The following is a 14,629-nucleotide window of genomic DNA, read 5'->3' as shown; positions in this document are numbered from 1 at the left end:
ATTTACTAAGGCTTCCAGATTAACAATTCATCATCAGTGGCATTTGATATATAGGAACAAACAACTGTATGTAGTTCGATTTCTACAAAATGATAACTGTACATATAGTAACAGTAATATAAGTCCTTTTACATTGTGTACCTCTATAGCAATGACACGCATGTTATTTAATATGGCAGAATCTGAACTGTATCGTATAACATAGTACACAGCTTGTCACATATGTTACTTCTGTCAAATAATAGGCCATGGCAATTCTTGATAACGTTTGACATAACTGTTACATAGTGTAAAGATGGAAGTGACATACCAAAGAGTCTACATTACTTGTATTTTGTTATTTTTAAGGTCATATATATTTTTTAAATTTTTTTCCCTTGGCATTTGGTAAGTAGTACCACACAGCCCACTCATATTACATTTATGAAACATGGCAAAATAAGAAACTAATATGTTTTTTAATATTCCTTTCCAGAACGTCTAAGTGTGATTGATTTAACCTGTAGTGTAATATGAACTGATGTCACAAATTTAAATATTGTGTTATACATTTACATATGGGGTTGTCACGAAGGATACTTGGTAAACCACAAGGTAGCGGTAAGTGCGCTTTCTCTAAGTCTTCCATAACCACCTACATATGCATACTGTATTTTGGACAACTGAATTAAATATGGTTTAGGTCTGTGTAGGAGATGTTCTCACAGTCACAATAAGGAAAATTCGAGATAACTATTTGGTGAAGATGGACTAGGAAATATCCATGACTTGACTGCATCCGAATTACAATAGTTACTAATTTCGTTGAAAAATTTTTGTCTGGGAACCAAAGTTTACGTGAGAGAGAAGCTTGCATCGATGCATACCATTTGCCCATACTATAAAATTCCTGCTGTAACTGTTGACTTTGGAAGCTGATCTGCCCTTCATTCTACAGTACATGATGCCTGATTGAAGAGAAATCCAAATGAAAAAAGAGACGTTTTCTTTGTCATTCCCTTGCATCAACCATATGAAGAATTTCAACTATATATATGTTTGTATCACAGTTATATTTTGGGTTTTCAATAGATTAAATAACACTTTTCGAATCTGAAATAACTACAGTGTTGCGATGTGATATATATATATATATATATATATATATATATATATATATATATATATATATATATATGTCTGTGACATACATTCAAATATGTAAATTACAAATTTTTGACAATTCGTATATGAAGATAGAATATAAAAATGGTGTAAAATTGCGAAATAATGCAACGTATCGCGTTATACTGGACAATTTTACATGTGGTACATAGACTGGAAACCAAAATTATTCGATTAAAACAATGTTGAAATTTAGTATGTACATCTTATTCTTGTTCGTTAAATTGTTGTCCAGTTGTTTTGTCATATGATGGATAGTTCAATTTCTTCTAGAATATTTAATAATCTACCTTTCTCTGATGATGCTTTTGTTACTGTCGTCAGCAGAATGCTTGTATTCTTTTAAATGTGTAGTGAATCCTGAGGCACTGGCTTCACTAACATAAATATGTTCTCTATATCTCGTTTTGAAGTTTCTCCCCGTTAGCCCAACATTCAATTTATCACATTCGCTACATACTTTATACACATCTGACGTGATATATATTTGGTTCATGTCTATTTTGTGTAGAAGACATGATATTACATTGTTCTCAGTCATGAAGCCAATTTGCACTCTATTTTCTCGAAACAAACGGGTTAGTATGTTGGAAGTGTGACTCCAGTATGGTGTTGTAAACTTTGTTTGTACTTTCTCACTCTTTTCTAATGTGACTGATTTCTATTCTCACTATGCATTTCTGCTTTTTGTGTATAATTTCATAACTAGTTTGGGATCACCTTTAATTATTACGCATCTAACGCAGTGGCATGTACCAGGACCTCGCTACACCGTTTGTATGGAAGAAAAATTTAAGCTAAACAAAACGCTAGGTACCTCGTCCTCCGCCCACAGTACATAGCAGACTGTGTACAGGATCCACATCGCTATGGGTAGCTGTAGCACCAGGATCCGTAGCTGCAAGAGTGTCTTCCTGAAACAAAGAGAGATCATTTAGCGTAACACTGTCTCTACTCTTTGCTCTTCAGTCTGTTATTCATATAGTTAGTGCTCAATTTGTTAGGCACATACTTCCAGGAATTTAATTTATTTGTTGATGGAGTTGTTATGATATCCAACTTGAATAACTAATTTACATTAACTTCAGAATGAGATTTTCACTCTGCAGCGGAGTGTGCGCTGGTATGAAACTTCCTGGCAGATTAAAACTGTGTGCCGGGCCGAGACTCGAACTCGGGACCTTTGCCTTCTGCGGGCAAGTGCTCTACTCTTTCGAGTCTCGGTCCGGCACACAGTTTTAATCTGCCAGGAAGTTTCATATCAACGCACACGCCGCTGCAGAGAGTAAATCTCATTCTGGAAACTTCCCCCAGGTTTTGGCTAAGCCATGTCCCCGCAATATCCTTTCTTTCAGGAGTGCTAGTTCTGCAAGGTTTGCAGGAGAGCATCTGTAAAGTTTGGGAGGGAGTAGACGAGGTACTGGCAGAAGTAAAGCTGTGAGGACGGGGCGTGAGTCGTGCTTGGGTAGCCCAGGTGGTAGAGCACTTGCCCACGAAAGACAAAGGTCCCGAGTGCGAGTCTCAGTCCGGCACACAGCTTTAATCTGCCAGGAAGTTTTACATTAACTTCATTTATTAAATATAAACAACCAGTAACAGATCATTGTGCTAGGTGTTACACCTGCAGGACCGAAAACAGGGCAAGCCTAAACTCCTGGACAAAAACAGTGAACCACTCAGCAGACAGATGTCAATGTAACTTCGTATGCCTATACAGTATCGGCGAGTCTGTAAATGATTAGAGTTGATTTTCTGTTACAGGAAGAACGGCCACCAGAGTGCGTTAGTGTTGTTGCCAGGCCTGGTACGTTATATAAGGGGCGTGAACAATGCCAGATGTTGAATAAACACTGTGAAAGTTATGGAGATTCGATATACTAGTGGAGACAGATTTACCAGCAGCTGAAGAGGTTGAAAGGGGCCTCATTGTTGGTCTCTATGTAGCCTGCTGGTTGGGGCATTCGGATGTGGTCATTGCGTATGGGAATATGAGGGCAGGTATACTCGCCAAGGTTCTGGCTGACCTCATCTGACCACCTCAAGGAAGGATCGCAGTAACGTGTACCAAGCACACTGTATCCCTTTCACATCTGCTCCTGCTATACCAGAATAAGTAATGGACACCCGACAACATTATGTTCCATTCAACACCATTGGTTGGAGACTAGCCAGCTGCCAGATGGGGCAGTCACTGTCCCATATGTAGGCTGCCATTACACCACGATGTACACGGCTGTGCCGTGACCAGGGAGCATGGACTCATGTCGTATTGTGTTCAGTGATGGATCATGCTTCTGCACACTCCTGGATGACTGTTGCCATCGAGTATGGTGACGACTTGGAGAGAGATTCAGTGTTTTGGAGAGGCTTTTCAAGGGGTCAAACAACACAGAACGTGCACTGCAGCTGACTGGATGTGTGTAGTGTAGTCCAAAAGTCACAGTTGTACGTTTATTCAAATGATGTAAAGTGCCGAGAGCACTGGCAGCCAGATAAACTATTGAATCTGCAGAGTGTGGAGGGCCTAGGTCAAGATGGATATGACAGCCTACATATGGGACAGTGACTCCCCAGTCTGGCAGCTGGCTAGTCTCCAACCAACGGTGTGGGACGGAACATAATGTTGTCGGGTGTCCATTACTTGTTCTGGTATAGCAGAGTGTGGAGGGCCTAGGTCAAGATGGATATGACAATGAGATATACAAAGTGTTGCCTTTCTTTTTGCATCTTCATGATGAGTATACTGTCAAGAATCTCATGATGACAACAACTGTGTTCATAGAGCTGGAGGTATACATTTTTGGTGTGATGGACACCATGACTCCCTGTCACACTTTCATTGGTCACCTGTCTCACCCAACCACACTCCCATAGAAAATGTCTGGTACTGTTTTGAACAGCAGCTGGAACATATTAGGCAACACTTCTGTAATTTGGTAGCTCTGTGGGGTCTAATCATCGGTTAGTGACTTCAGTTTGATATGGGTTACCTGAAGATTGTGGTCTCCCTTTATTGCTGAACGGAAGGCTAGATGTGGCGTTACACAGTATTAGCGAGATGTCTTCTCACTGTTACCAATTTTATGTCCCATGTGTTTATCTGAGGCATGATCTTTGAGTGGTCGCCTTTCCCAGTGTGTCAAATAGACGAGACGTACCGGGTTAGTGGCACAGGTCTGCAGAACCAGTGACATCCGGGTAGGCAGCAGAGGGGCCCCGTGTTGAGCTGGATCATGGCCCCGTGCAGCTGGTCTGTGGAGCCCTCCTGCTCGCAGTAGGCGACCAGCAGGCAGAACATCTGATACAGGCATGTGGCGTACAGGTCCTGGATGCCAACGTCGACCAGGAAGGATGCACGTGGGATCATCACTGACAGGTAGGCCAGCACTGCAGCTACCTGCCAACACATATTCCTGTAGCCTAGGCAGCTAAGCTGGACAACAGCCTGACACAGAGAAGTTAATGGTACATCATTAAAACACGCATAAATTATCAGTATGTGGTTACCGTTACCGTTTAACTTGCTCTTCAGACCCATGAGTGCTGTATAAACCATCCACCAGGACAACAAACTCTCTTTATAAGAATGTATCTGGAAGAACAGATACCACTTGGAATCTGCAGTTGTGATATCTATGTAAATCGAAGGTGGAGGGGTGAGGAAGGAAAGTAAATGCAAGGAACTATTGATGTCAGCTCCGTTGGAACTTTACACAGAATGAGGGGCGATGAATGAAAATGTGTGCAGGGACCGAATGCAGGAACTTCTGTTTACTAGGCAACTGTATTAATCACTGCACTATCTGGACACAGTATTTATTGCAAATGTTCGGACAATCTAGGCATGCTCGCCAGCTGATTCACACACCCACCTATCACTACCTATCTGCAGACCCATCGACCTCCTGTAGGACTCTGTCATTAGTGAGCATGAAGGACATGGACAGCCACTGTGGATAGATGGTGCTATTGGGGAATGTGGGTCAGCTGGGGAGTGTACCAAGTTAGTCCGTGCATTTGGATTAAACACTTTGTCCAGATTGTCAAGTGGTTAACACAACTGCGTAGTAAGCAGGAGATCCTAGGCTCAAATCCCAATCCGACACACATTTTCACTCATTGCCAGTGATTCCATATAAAGTCCCGATGTAGCTGACATCAATAGTTCCTTCCTTTCCTTTCCTTTCATCTACATCTACATCTACATGGTTACTCTGCAATTCAAGATTAAGTGCCTGGCAGAGGGTTCATCAAGCCATTTTCATACTACCTCTCTACCATTCCACTCTCGAATGGCGCATAGGAAAAAGGAACACCTAAATCTTTCCGTTCGAGCTCTGATTTCTCTTATATTATTATGTTGATAACTTCTCCCTATGTAGGTAGATGTCAACAAAATATTTTCACATTTGGAAGAGGAAGTTGGTGATTGAAATTTCGTAAATAGATCTCCCCCCTCCACCTTCAATTTACACAAACTTCTGCTTTTTTTATTTTATCTTCCTTCTTTCAATTTTTCTTTAGGTGCTTTTCTTCATGTCTAACATTTTCAGGTTGTATCATTTTATTTTATTTTCTTGTTTTCTTTTTTTCCTACTCCTCAAATGATACACTGGTATTTGCGATTCCTTCTGCCCCGCATTTTCTCTTCTTTCATCTTCATTCTTACTTTTACCTTGCCTTGCTTTTTCATTAACTCTTATCTCCTTCACCTTCACCTCTCATCCACCTTCACACCCACTTTTGTTGTACTTGCACCTATGTCTCCTCTCTTCTACCTCCACTCTCATCTCTCATCCCTTCGCCTAAATTTCTTCTTCAGCCTCTCCTCTCTTCTACCCTTATTTTCCACCCTCTTCCACATCATCCTCACTTTTCACCTTTACCTTCACCTCTATTCTACCTTCAATGTTACCTCCAAACTGCCTTCACCATTCTCTCTTCCACCTTTATCATCAAAGCCCTTCCACCATGTCACAGTTCTACCATTACCTTCACATCTCTTCTGCATTCACTCTCACCTTTCTTTGGTTCTAATCTTTTCACATTCTCTCTCACCTTTCTTTTACCTTTACCGTCATCCCTCACTTTCACCTCTCTTCTACCTTCAACTCCCCTTTACCTCTGTTCAAGCCTCACGTTTCTTCAACCTTCTCTTTCTCCTTCTTCTTAAATACTTTCACTTTCACTTGCAACACCTCGCCAACCTTTCCCCTTTGACAAAGAGCCTTGTCCAACATTCCTTCGTCTCTTCCTCTTTTCTCCCAATATCTGCCACTTCCTATATTCCTTCCCTTCCCACCTCGCTATTATTTCTCCTCTCTCTCTCTTCCTCTCCTTTCCCTTCATCTCTCTCACCAAGTCCCTCTCTCTCTATACATCTAAATCTACATGTTCACATCTATACAGCTACCTCCATATGTCTACTTCCACACCTCCACCTCCACAGTTCCACACCTTCACATCTCCACAACTCCACGCTACCATACTACCACACCTCTTTCTCCACCTTCACCTCTACCTGTGTCACTCCCTCTCCTTCTCCCTGTCCTCCTCTTTGTCTTTGTCACCCTTCCTCTCCCCCTCTCTCTCTCTCTCTCTTCTGTCTGTCTGTGTCTCTCTCTCTCTCTCTTCCTTTCTCTTCCTCTCTCGCTTCCTCCCTTCCTGCCTCCTTTGCTTCCCTTCACCCTTACTCTCACTCCCATTCTTTTCCTCTCTCTCCCTTTCCTTCTCTCTCTCCCCATAGGTTTTGAAGAACAACGTAATTTCTACTGGTGTACCACATTCCAGTAAGTTATCATAATGCCTTCTTTAACAAGCTTATTTGCAACAGTTTTTCCAGTCTTCGATAGGTTATCTGATTCTGTTGTGGGAACGCATGATCAGAGCTGAGGTAGACAAGAAGAGAGTATGACTGACCGGGTGGATGGTCAGTACCCAGGCAGTGTGGCTTCGTAACTGTGGGGCAGTCCTGGTGAGCACGTGCCTCAGGCTGAGCGTGTATGTCACACACACGGACACCACCGCCGCTGTGGAGACTGCTATGGCCACGCTGAGCAGTGGTGTCAGGTCTGAAAGCAGAAGCAACACACCATGCATCAAGAAAGATAATACTTTGTGTCAGATATCTACGTAACTACTGGGTATTTCAAGAAGAATTTTGGAATTTTATGACTATGTGTATATATTATATACACTGTTGTTCTCATCGACTGTACTGGTGATCACGCCCAGTTTCTTTTTATTGAATGATGGCACTTCCGTCTCCATTGTTAATGAAAGCTTTAGTATGAGTACGGCATATAACCTTGTTCCGCTTCGAATAAGTGAAATGAAATGACGCAGTCTATATTACGTAAGAACTACATGCGTTAAAGAGGGGCTGTACATTACAGAGAACCGCGCTCTCAAAATTCTGAGAGTCGACGTTTCAGACAGATACTCTAAACTGCTCGAAAAAACTTTTTGTACCCCTTGGATAACTGTGATAGTTTCTGGGTTTAGTCTGGAAGTGAAAATGGAATGTAACAGCTAATTTTATGAAATTGAGAAGAAAATCTTTAATATTAAATGAAAAGAAAACAATGTGCAAAGTAAGAGCAGTCTGTTTGAAAGTACAAATTTTTGCATATTTGTGAAATTACAATCCGCTATTGGGTAAGTTTCAATATCATTGTGCCCCGCTCTGTGCGCTGCAACAAGCTTGTGTCCTGCTCAGCACGCCGTCCACAAGGTGGTCGGCTCGTGGCTGGGCACGCCATTCCAGTCATCGGCAGCGACCCTCTGAGAGTCATCCAAAGTGTGAGAAGGATTCCCACACTGACGAACTGCAAGTTTCAACTGGCCTGAAGCATGCTTAATCGGGTTCACATCAGCAAATACCGTAGGCCGCCCCATTTGGTTCATTCCAGCCATCTACAACAAAGAGCTCACCAAGTGAGCGCCATGTGGTCGAGCATTGTGTTCTTGAAAGACGAACCCATCAACGTAACGTTCACCGTAGGCCTGCAAAATAGGTTAAGGATCCTTAAATTAACCTCGATATCTATGAGACATCCGTACATGACTCTGGCACGAAACATGACTGACCCTTCTCTGTGCTCAACCCGTGGGATCAAAACTGAATTGACAACAGCCGCCTCCACATGCTTCTATGACGAACATCAGGCAAGTCCTGCACTCGTTGGTGAAGAGAACTCGATGTCATTCGTCCAGGTTCCCAGCCATGTGTTCCCTAGCTCACCTTCTTCGCGCACCACAGTGGGGAGGTTTGAGCTGTTGCTCCTAATTGGCGCCAGGAAGTGAACCTGAACTAGCGGGGGCAGTTAGTAACGTCTCGGTCGACACAGTGACAATCCTCCTAGCTGCCTACAAAAATGCAAAAAGTAGTTCTGCTGCACTCTCCTCAGGGTACATCCCAGCCATAATGCAGTCTCTTGTCAGAAGTATCTGGACACTCCTACGTAATGCAGAATTGACAACTAGATGTCCCGACAGGTGGACTGACCACTATAAAAGCAGGCGGATGTACTGTGTTGTCAGTAGAGAAGCAGTAACAGGAGAATGGGTCAGTTAGGAGAGTTTAGTCAGTTCAACTGTGGACTAGTGACTGGATGTCACCTGAGTAACAAATCCGTTGGGGAAGCTGCAACCCTTCTTAAGCTGCCCAAATAGACAGCTGGTAATGTGACTGTGAAGTAGAAACGCGAAGGAACAGCCAAAGGTACACCAAGACCAGCCTACCTTGTGTACTGATGGATAGGGATCGTCGAGCATTGCGGTAGGTGGTTGTAAAAAATCGCGTGAAATCACCAGAAGGAGTCACTCGTGAGTGCCAAAGTGTTACCAGCAGTCCAGCTAGCATTGGGAGTTAGGGAGTTAAGAAGAATGGGGTACAATGTCCGAGAAGGTCCTCATAAGTTACACATTTCCTTAGTCAACACTGTAAAGTGGATAACTGGAAAAGTGTGATTTGGAGTAATGAATCACGCTATACCCTGTAGCAATCCAATGGAAGGATTTGGGTTTGGCCAATTCCTGGAGAATTGTATCTAGCATCTTGTGTACTAACAGTGAAGTACAGAGGACGGGGTGTTACCGTATAGAGGTGTCTGTCTTGACTCGAATGTGATCCCCTTACTGTGCCCAAGAAAACCCTGAATGTGGAAGGATATGAGCATATTTTTCAGGATTGTGTATTGTGGATGGTAAAGGAACAGTTACGAGATGAGGACTGTAGAAGCATGACAATGCATCCTGTCATGAAACTGCACCTGTGAGGCGACAGTTTGTGGCCAACAACATTCTATGGCGAACAGGTCTGAACCAGAAAACATTTGGTATGAGAGAGAACATCAGCCTCGGTTCAGATCTTGGCGTCCAACTTCACTACGTCCTCTGGTTTCGGCTCTTGAGAAAGATTGAACTGCATTTCCTCCACAGACATTCAGACGCCTCACTGAGTCTCCAGCAAAGTTCAGTCCGTCATAAAGGTGAAGTGAGCACACACCTCATATGAATGTCCACTAACAGGTGTCCGAACGCTTTTGATCAGCTAGTATATGTACACTATGTTATCAAAAGTATCCAGACCCTCCCCCCCCCCCCCACCCAAAAAAAAACATACGTTTTTCATATTAGGTGCATTTTGCTGCCACCTACTGCCAGGTACTCCATATCAGCGACCTCAGTAGTCATTAGACATCGTGAGAGAGCACAATGGGTGCACCACGGTACTCACGGATTTCGAACGTGGTCAGGTGATTGGGTGCCGCTTGTGTCACACGTCTGTACGCGAGATTTCCACACTCCTAAACATCCCTAGGTCCACTGTTTCCGATGTGATAGTGAAGTGGAAACGTGAAGGGGCACGTACAGCACAAAAGCGTACAGGCCGACCTCGTCTGTTGACTGACAGAGACCGCCGACAGTTGAAGAGGGTCGTAATGTGTAATAGGCAGACATCTATCCAGACCATCACACAGGAATTCCAAACTGCATCAGGATCCACTGCAAGTCCTATGACAGGCGGGAGGTGAGGAAACATGGATTTCATGGTCAAGTGGCTGCTCATAAGTAACACATCACACCAATAAGTACTAAACGACCCCTCGCTTGGTGTAAAGAGCGTAAAAATTGGACGATTGAACAGTGAGAAAACGTTGTGTGGAGTGACAAAATACGGCACTCAATGTGGCGATCCGATATCACGGTGTGGGTATGGCGAATGCCCGGCGAACGTCATCTGCCAGCGTGTGTAGTGCCAAAAGTAAAATTCGGATTTTCATGAAGGGGGCTTGCACCCCTTGTTGTTCTTGCGTGGCACCATCACAGCACAAGCCTACATTTAGTTTTAACCACTTTCTTGCTTCCCACTGTTGAAGAGCAATTCGGGGATGGCGATTGCATCTTTCAACACGATCGAGTATCTCTTCATAATGGACGGCCTTGTAATGGACTGGTACGCACAGAGTCCTGATCTGAATCCTATAGAACATCTTTGGAGTGGTTTTGAACAACGACGTCGTGCCACGCCTCACCGACCGACATCGATACCTCTCCTCAGTGTAGCACTCCGTGAAGAATGGGCTGCCATTTCCCAAGAATGCTTCCAGCACCTGACTGCGAGAGTGGAAGCTATCGTCAAGGGTGGGCCAACACCATATTGAATTTCAGCAATACCAAGAACTTGTAAGTAATTTTCAGCCAGGTGTCCTGATACCTTTGATCAAATAGTGCACATAGCATTCATTAGTTACTGTTCCTGGCTGCAGACGACCAGTATGACACAAGTCTTCCATGTCTTATGTCGTACGTCAGCACTTGAATGTTGGAATGACGTCCCAATGGTGGGCAATTGCCCGTAGAGACAACACTTAGAAACGACGCTTTAATTATTTTAATAGTTTTGGTTTCAGTTAACTCGCCAACTGGACTTGTCCAACAATCTGTAAAGACGTTCTACACTCCTGGAAATTGAAATAAGAACACCGTGAATTCATTGTCCCAGGAAGGGGAAACTTTATTGACACATTCCTGGCGTCAGATACATCACATGATCACACTGACAGAACCACAGGCACATAGGCACAGGCAACAGAGCATGCACAATGTCGGCACTAGTACAGTGTATATCAACCTTTCGCAGCAATGCAGGCTGCTATTCTCCCATGGAGACGATCGTAGAGATGCTGGATGTAGTCCTGTGGAACGGCTTGCCATGCCATTTCCACCTGGCGCCTCAGTTGGACCAGCGTTCGTGCTGGACGTGCAGACCGCGTGAGACGACGCTTCATCCAGTCCCAAACATGCTCAATGGGGGACAGATCCGGAGATCTTGCTGGCCAGGGTAGTTGACTTACACCTTCTAGAGCACGTTGGGTGGCACGGGATACATGCGGACGTGCATTGTCCTGTTGGAACAGCAAGTTCCCTTGCCGGTCTAGGAATGGTAGAACGATGGGTTCGATGACGGTTTGGATGTACCGTGCACTATTCAGTGTCCCCTCGACGATCACCAGTGGTGTACGGCCAGTGTAGGAGATCGCTCCCCACACCATGATGCCGGGTGTTGGCCCTGTGTGCCTCGGTCGTATGCAGTCCTGATTGTGGCGCTCACCTGCACGGCGCCAAACACGCATACGACCATCATTGGCACCAAGGCAGAAGCGACTCTCATCGCTGAAGACGACACGTCTCCATTCGTCCCTCCATTCACGCCTGTCGCGACACCACTGGAGGCGGGCTGCACGATGTTGGGGCGTGAGCGGAAGACGGCCTAACGGTGTGCGGGACCGTAGCCCAGCTTCATGGAGACGGTTGCGAATGGTCCTCGCCGATACCCCAGGAGCAACAGTGTCCCTAATTTGCTGGGAAGTGGCGGTGCGGTCCCCTACGGCACTGCGTAGGATCCTACGGTCTTGGCGTGCATCCGTGCGTCGCTGCGGTCCAGTCCCAGGTCGACGGGCACGTGCACCTTCCGCCGACCACTGGCGACAACATCGATGTACTGTGGAGACCTCACGCCCCACGTGTTGAGCAATTCGGCGGTACGTCCACCCGGCCTCCCGCATGCCCACTATACGCCCTCGCTCAAAGTCCGTCAACTGCACATACGGTTCACGTCCACGCTGTCGCGGCATGCTACCAGTGTTAAAGACTGCGATGGAGCTCCGTATGCCACGGCAAACTGGCTGACACTGACGGCGGCGGTGCACAAATGCTGCGCAGCTAGCGCCATTCGACGGCCAACACCGCGGTTCCTGGTGTGTCCGCTGTGCCGTGCGTGTGATCATTGCTTGTACAGCCCTCTCGCAGTGTCCGGAGCAAGTATGGTGGGTCTGACACACCGGTGTCAATGTGTTCTTTTTTCCATTTCCAGGAGTGTATAGTCGGTATCGAATTTCAGTGTAGGTTCTTTCAGTTGGCTATCTCTGACGTGCAGCAAAAATGGTGTCACCTCTAGTCATTTCCGTACACTCCTAGCAAATCGGATCGCTGGCATTTAGATCGGTAACCTTGCGAATAAGTTTGAAATCCACTTGTTCCGGGAGACACAGGTCAGAAGCGGCATAAGCATGTTCGACAGATTTGGTGAGAGAGTTCCGTTTATTCAAAGCGGTTGCTCCCAGGTAAGTTGTTGCAGTCAGTACTTCTGCGTGGTATCTGTATCGCACAGGCTACTTTTGCTACAGATGAGCGTGTTAAACTTGTGATGAATTGGAAGGCGAGATGATATTTAGGCGTGAGGTGTAACAAAAATAGATGGAAGCTGATTACAAAATTATGCTACGGTCGTTTAATCTGAATCACTGTGCATTCACTTTCGTTACTCTGTCCTGCAGTTTAGGTCTTCCTAATGCAGTGGTGCAGAGCCACAGCCCAGTACCAGCTCTGGGACATTCACAGCCCCTCTGCCTGCCGAGTGAGGTGCTTCCACGTCGCCAAGCTACTGCGAGTCGGCAGTCTGGAACGTTGGCAGACCTTCAGGAAGTTTCTGCTGTTCGACCCACTGCTGTGAGACAACAGCTGGATCTCGGTCACTGGTCCCTGTTCCAGACACTTCACTTTGCCTCAGAACCGCGGGCTTTTCCACACTGTCAGCACCGGACAGTGGTATTTAAACCCCTCGGAAATACCCCATTTTCATTGAGCAGTTGGCGGTAGTGAAACGTCCCCTTTGAAAAATTATATAAGACTGTGCTTAAACTGACACACAATATTTTTAGCGCAACGCAATCTGACTTTCAAAAATCCCTACAAAAGAATAGCCCTGACTAACATTAACCTATACCTTTCACAAATCACTTACCTCACCAAAAATCTTCGTTACTCGAACTACTGCAAAACAGCGAGCGCCACTACTGCCAGCTAAATAAAAGATTCAAACTACGGAAGGCACTAACTACTGATAGGCATAGTTAGCAAATGAAAGATTTTAATAGAGAACAAACAATGTATTTACCTTAATAGTGTTGAAAAACCATAATATACATGTTCATGACATCCAGTCTTACAAATTTCCAAACTCCGCCATCTCTCTCCCCACATCCACCACTGCGGGCGGCTCACCTCCAACTGCGCAACGCTACGCGCTGTTCACATCCAGCTGCCCCTCTACAATGGCAGACAACAATGCAAACTAGCCACAGACTGCACACAGCACAGCCAGTGATTTTCATACAGAACGCTACGTAACGTTGCCAATAAGAAAATATAAACAGCTTGTGGGGAGCATGGGGGCTATGTAAGTAGGCTGTTTATGTTTTCTTATTCTGTATGAAAATCACTGGCTGTGCTGTGTGCAGTCTGTGGCTAGTTTGCATTGTTGTCTGCCATTGTAGTGTTGGGCAGCGGCAGCTGGATGTGAACAGCGCGTAGCGTTGCGCAGTTGGAGGTGAGCCGCCGGCAGTGGTGGATGTGGGGAGAGAAATGGCGGAGTTTTGATATTTGTAAGAATGGATGTTATAAACTGCTATATATATAATGACTATTAAGGTAAATACATTGTTTGTTCTCTATTAAAATCTTTCATTTGCTAACTATGCCTATCAGTAGTTAGTGCCTTCAGTAGTCTGAATCTTTTATTTAGCTGGCAGTAGTGGCACTCGCTGTATTGCAGTAGTTCGAGTAACGAAGATTTTTGGTGAGGTAAGTGATTTGTGAAGGGTATAGGTTAATGTTAGTCAGGGTCATTCCTTTGTAGGGATTTTTAAAAGTCAGATTGCGTTGCGCTAAAAATATTGTGTGTCAGTTTAAGCACAGTCTTATATAATTTTTCAAAGGGGACGTTTCAGTAGTATGACGTGCAGTCTGTGCTAGTCAATGTCATACCAAAGATGTTGCCCTCAATCCATTACCATTGGGCCGTGCTGCGGCTCGCGTTGGTGCCGTGTGTAGGTTTCTGCCAGACCGTATTGTTTACTTGGCATGGTTGGGTTGTTTGTCGTGTTCTCGTGTTCACTGT

At 45.0% G+C, this 14,629-nt stretch overlaps 1 protein-coding gene across 2 annotated transcripts in view; it reads right to left on the bottom strand.

Moving 5' to 3' along the window:
* Nucleotides 1–14,629, bottom strand: part of LOC126106787 (organic solute transporter subunit alpha-like) — a 108,698-nt gene that overhangs the window by 35,960 nt on the left and 58,109 nt on the right. For both annotated transcript variants that reach the window (XM_049913171.1, XM_049913170.1), the window contains exons 3-5: nt 7,084–7,235; nt 4,323–4,561; nt 1,982–2,078 (exon numbers count right to left, since the gene is read on the bottom strand). In XM_049913171.1, coding sequence (XP_049769128.1) covers nt 1,982–2,078; nt 4,323–4,561; nt 7,084–7,235 — 488 coding nt within the window. The remainder of the gene's footprint in view (nt 1–1,981; nt 2,079–4,322; nt 4,562–7,083; nt 7,236–14,629) is intronic.

Source organism: Schistocerca cancellata, chromosome 10 (assembly GCF_023864275.1).
Source record: "Schistocerca cancellata isolate TAMUIC-IGC-003103 chromosome 10, iqSchCanc2.1, whole genome shotgun sequence".
In the NCBI taxonomy this organism is placed as follows: domain Eukaryota; kingdom Metazoa; phylum Arthropoda; class Insecta; order Orthoptera; family Acrididae; genus Schistocerca; species Schistocerca cancellata.
This window is presented reverse-complemented; position numbering and strand designations above follow the sequence as displayed.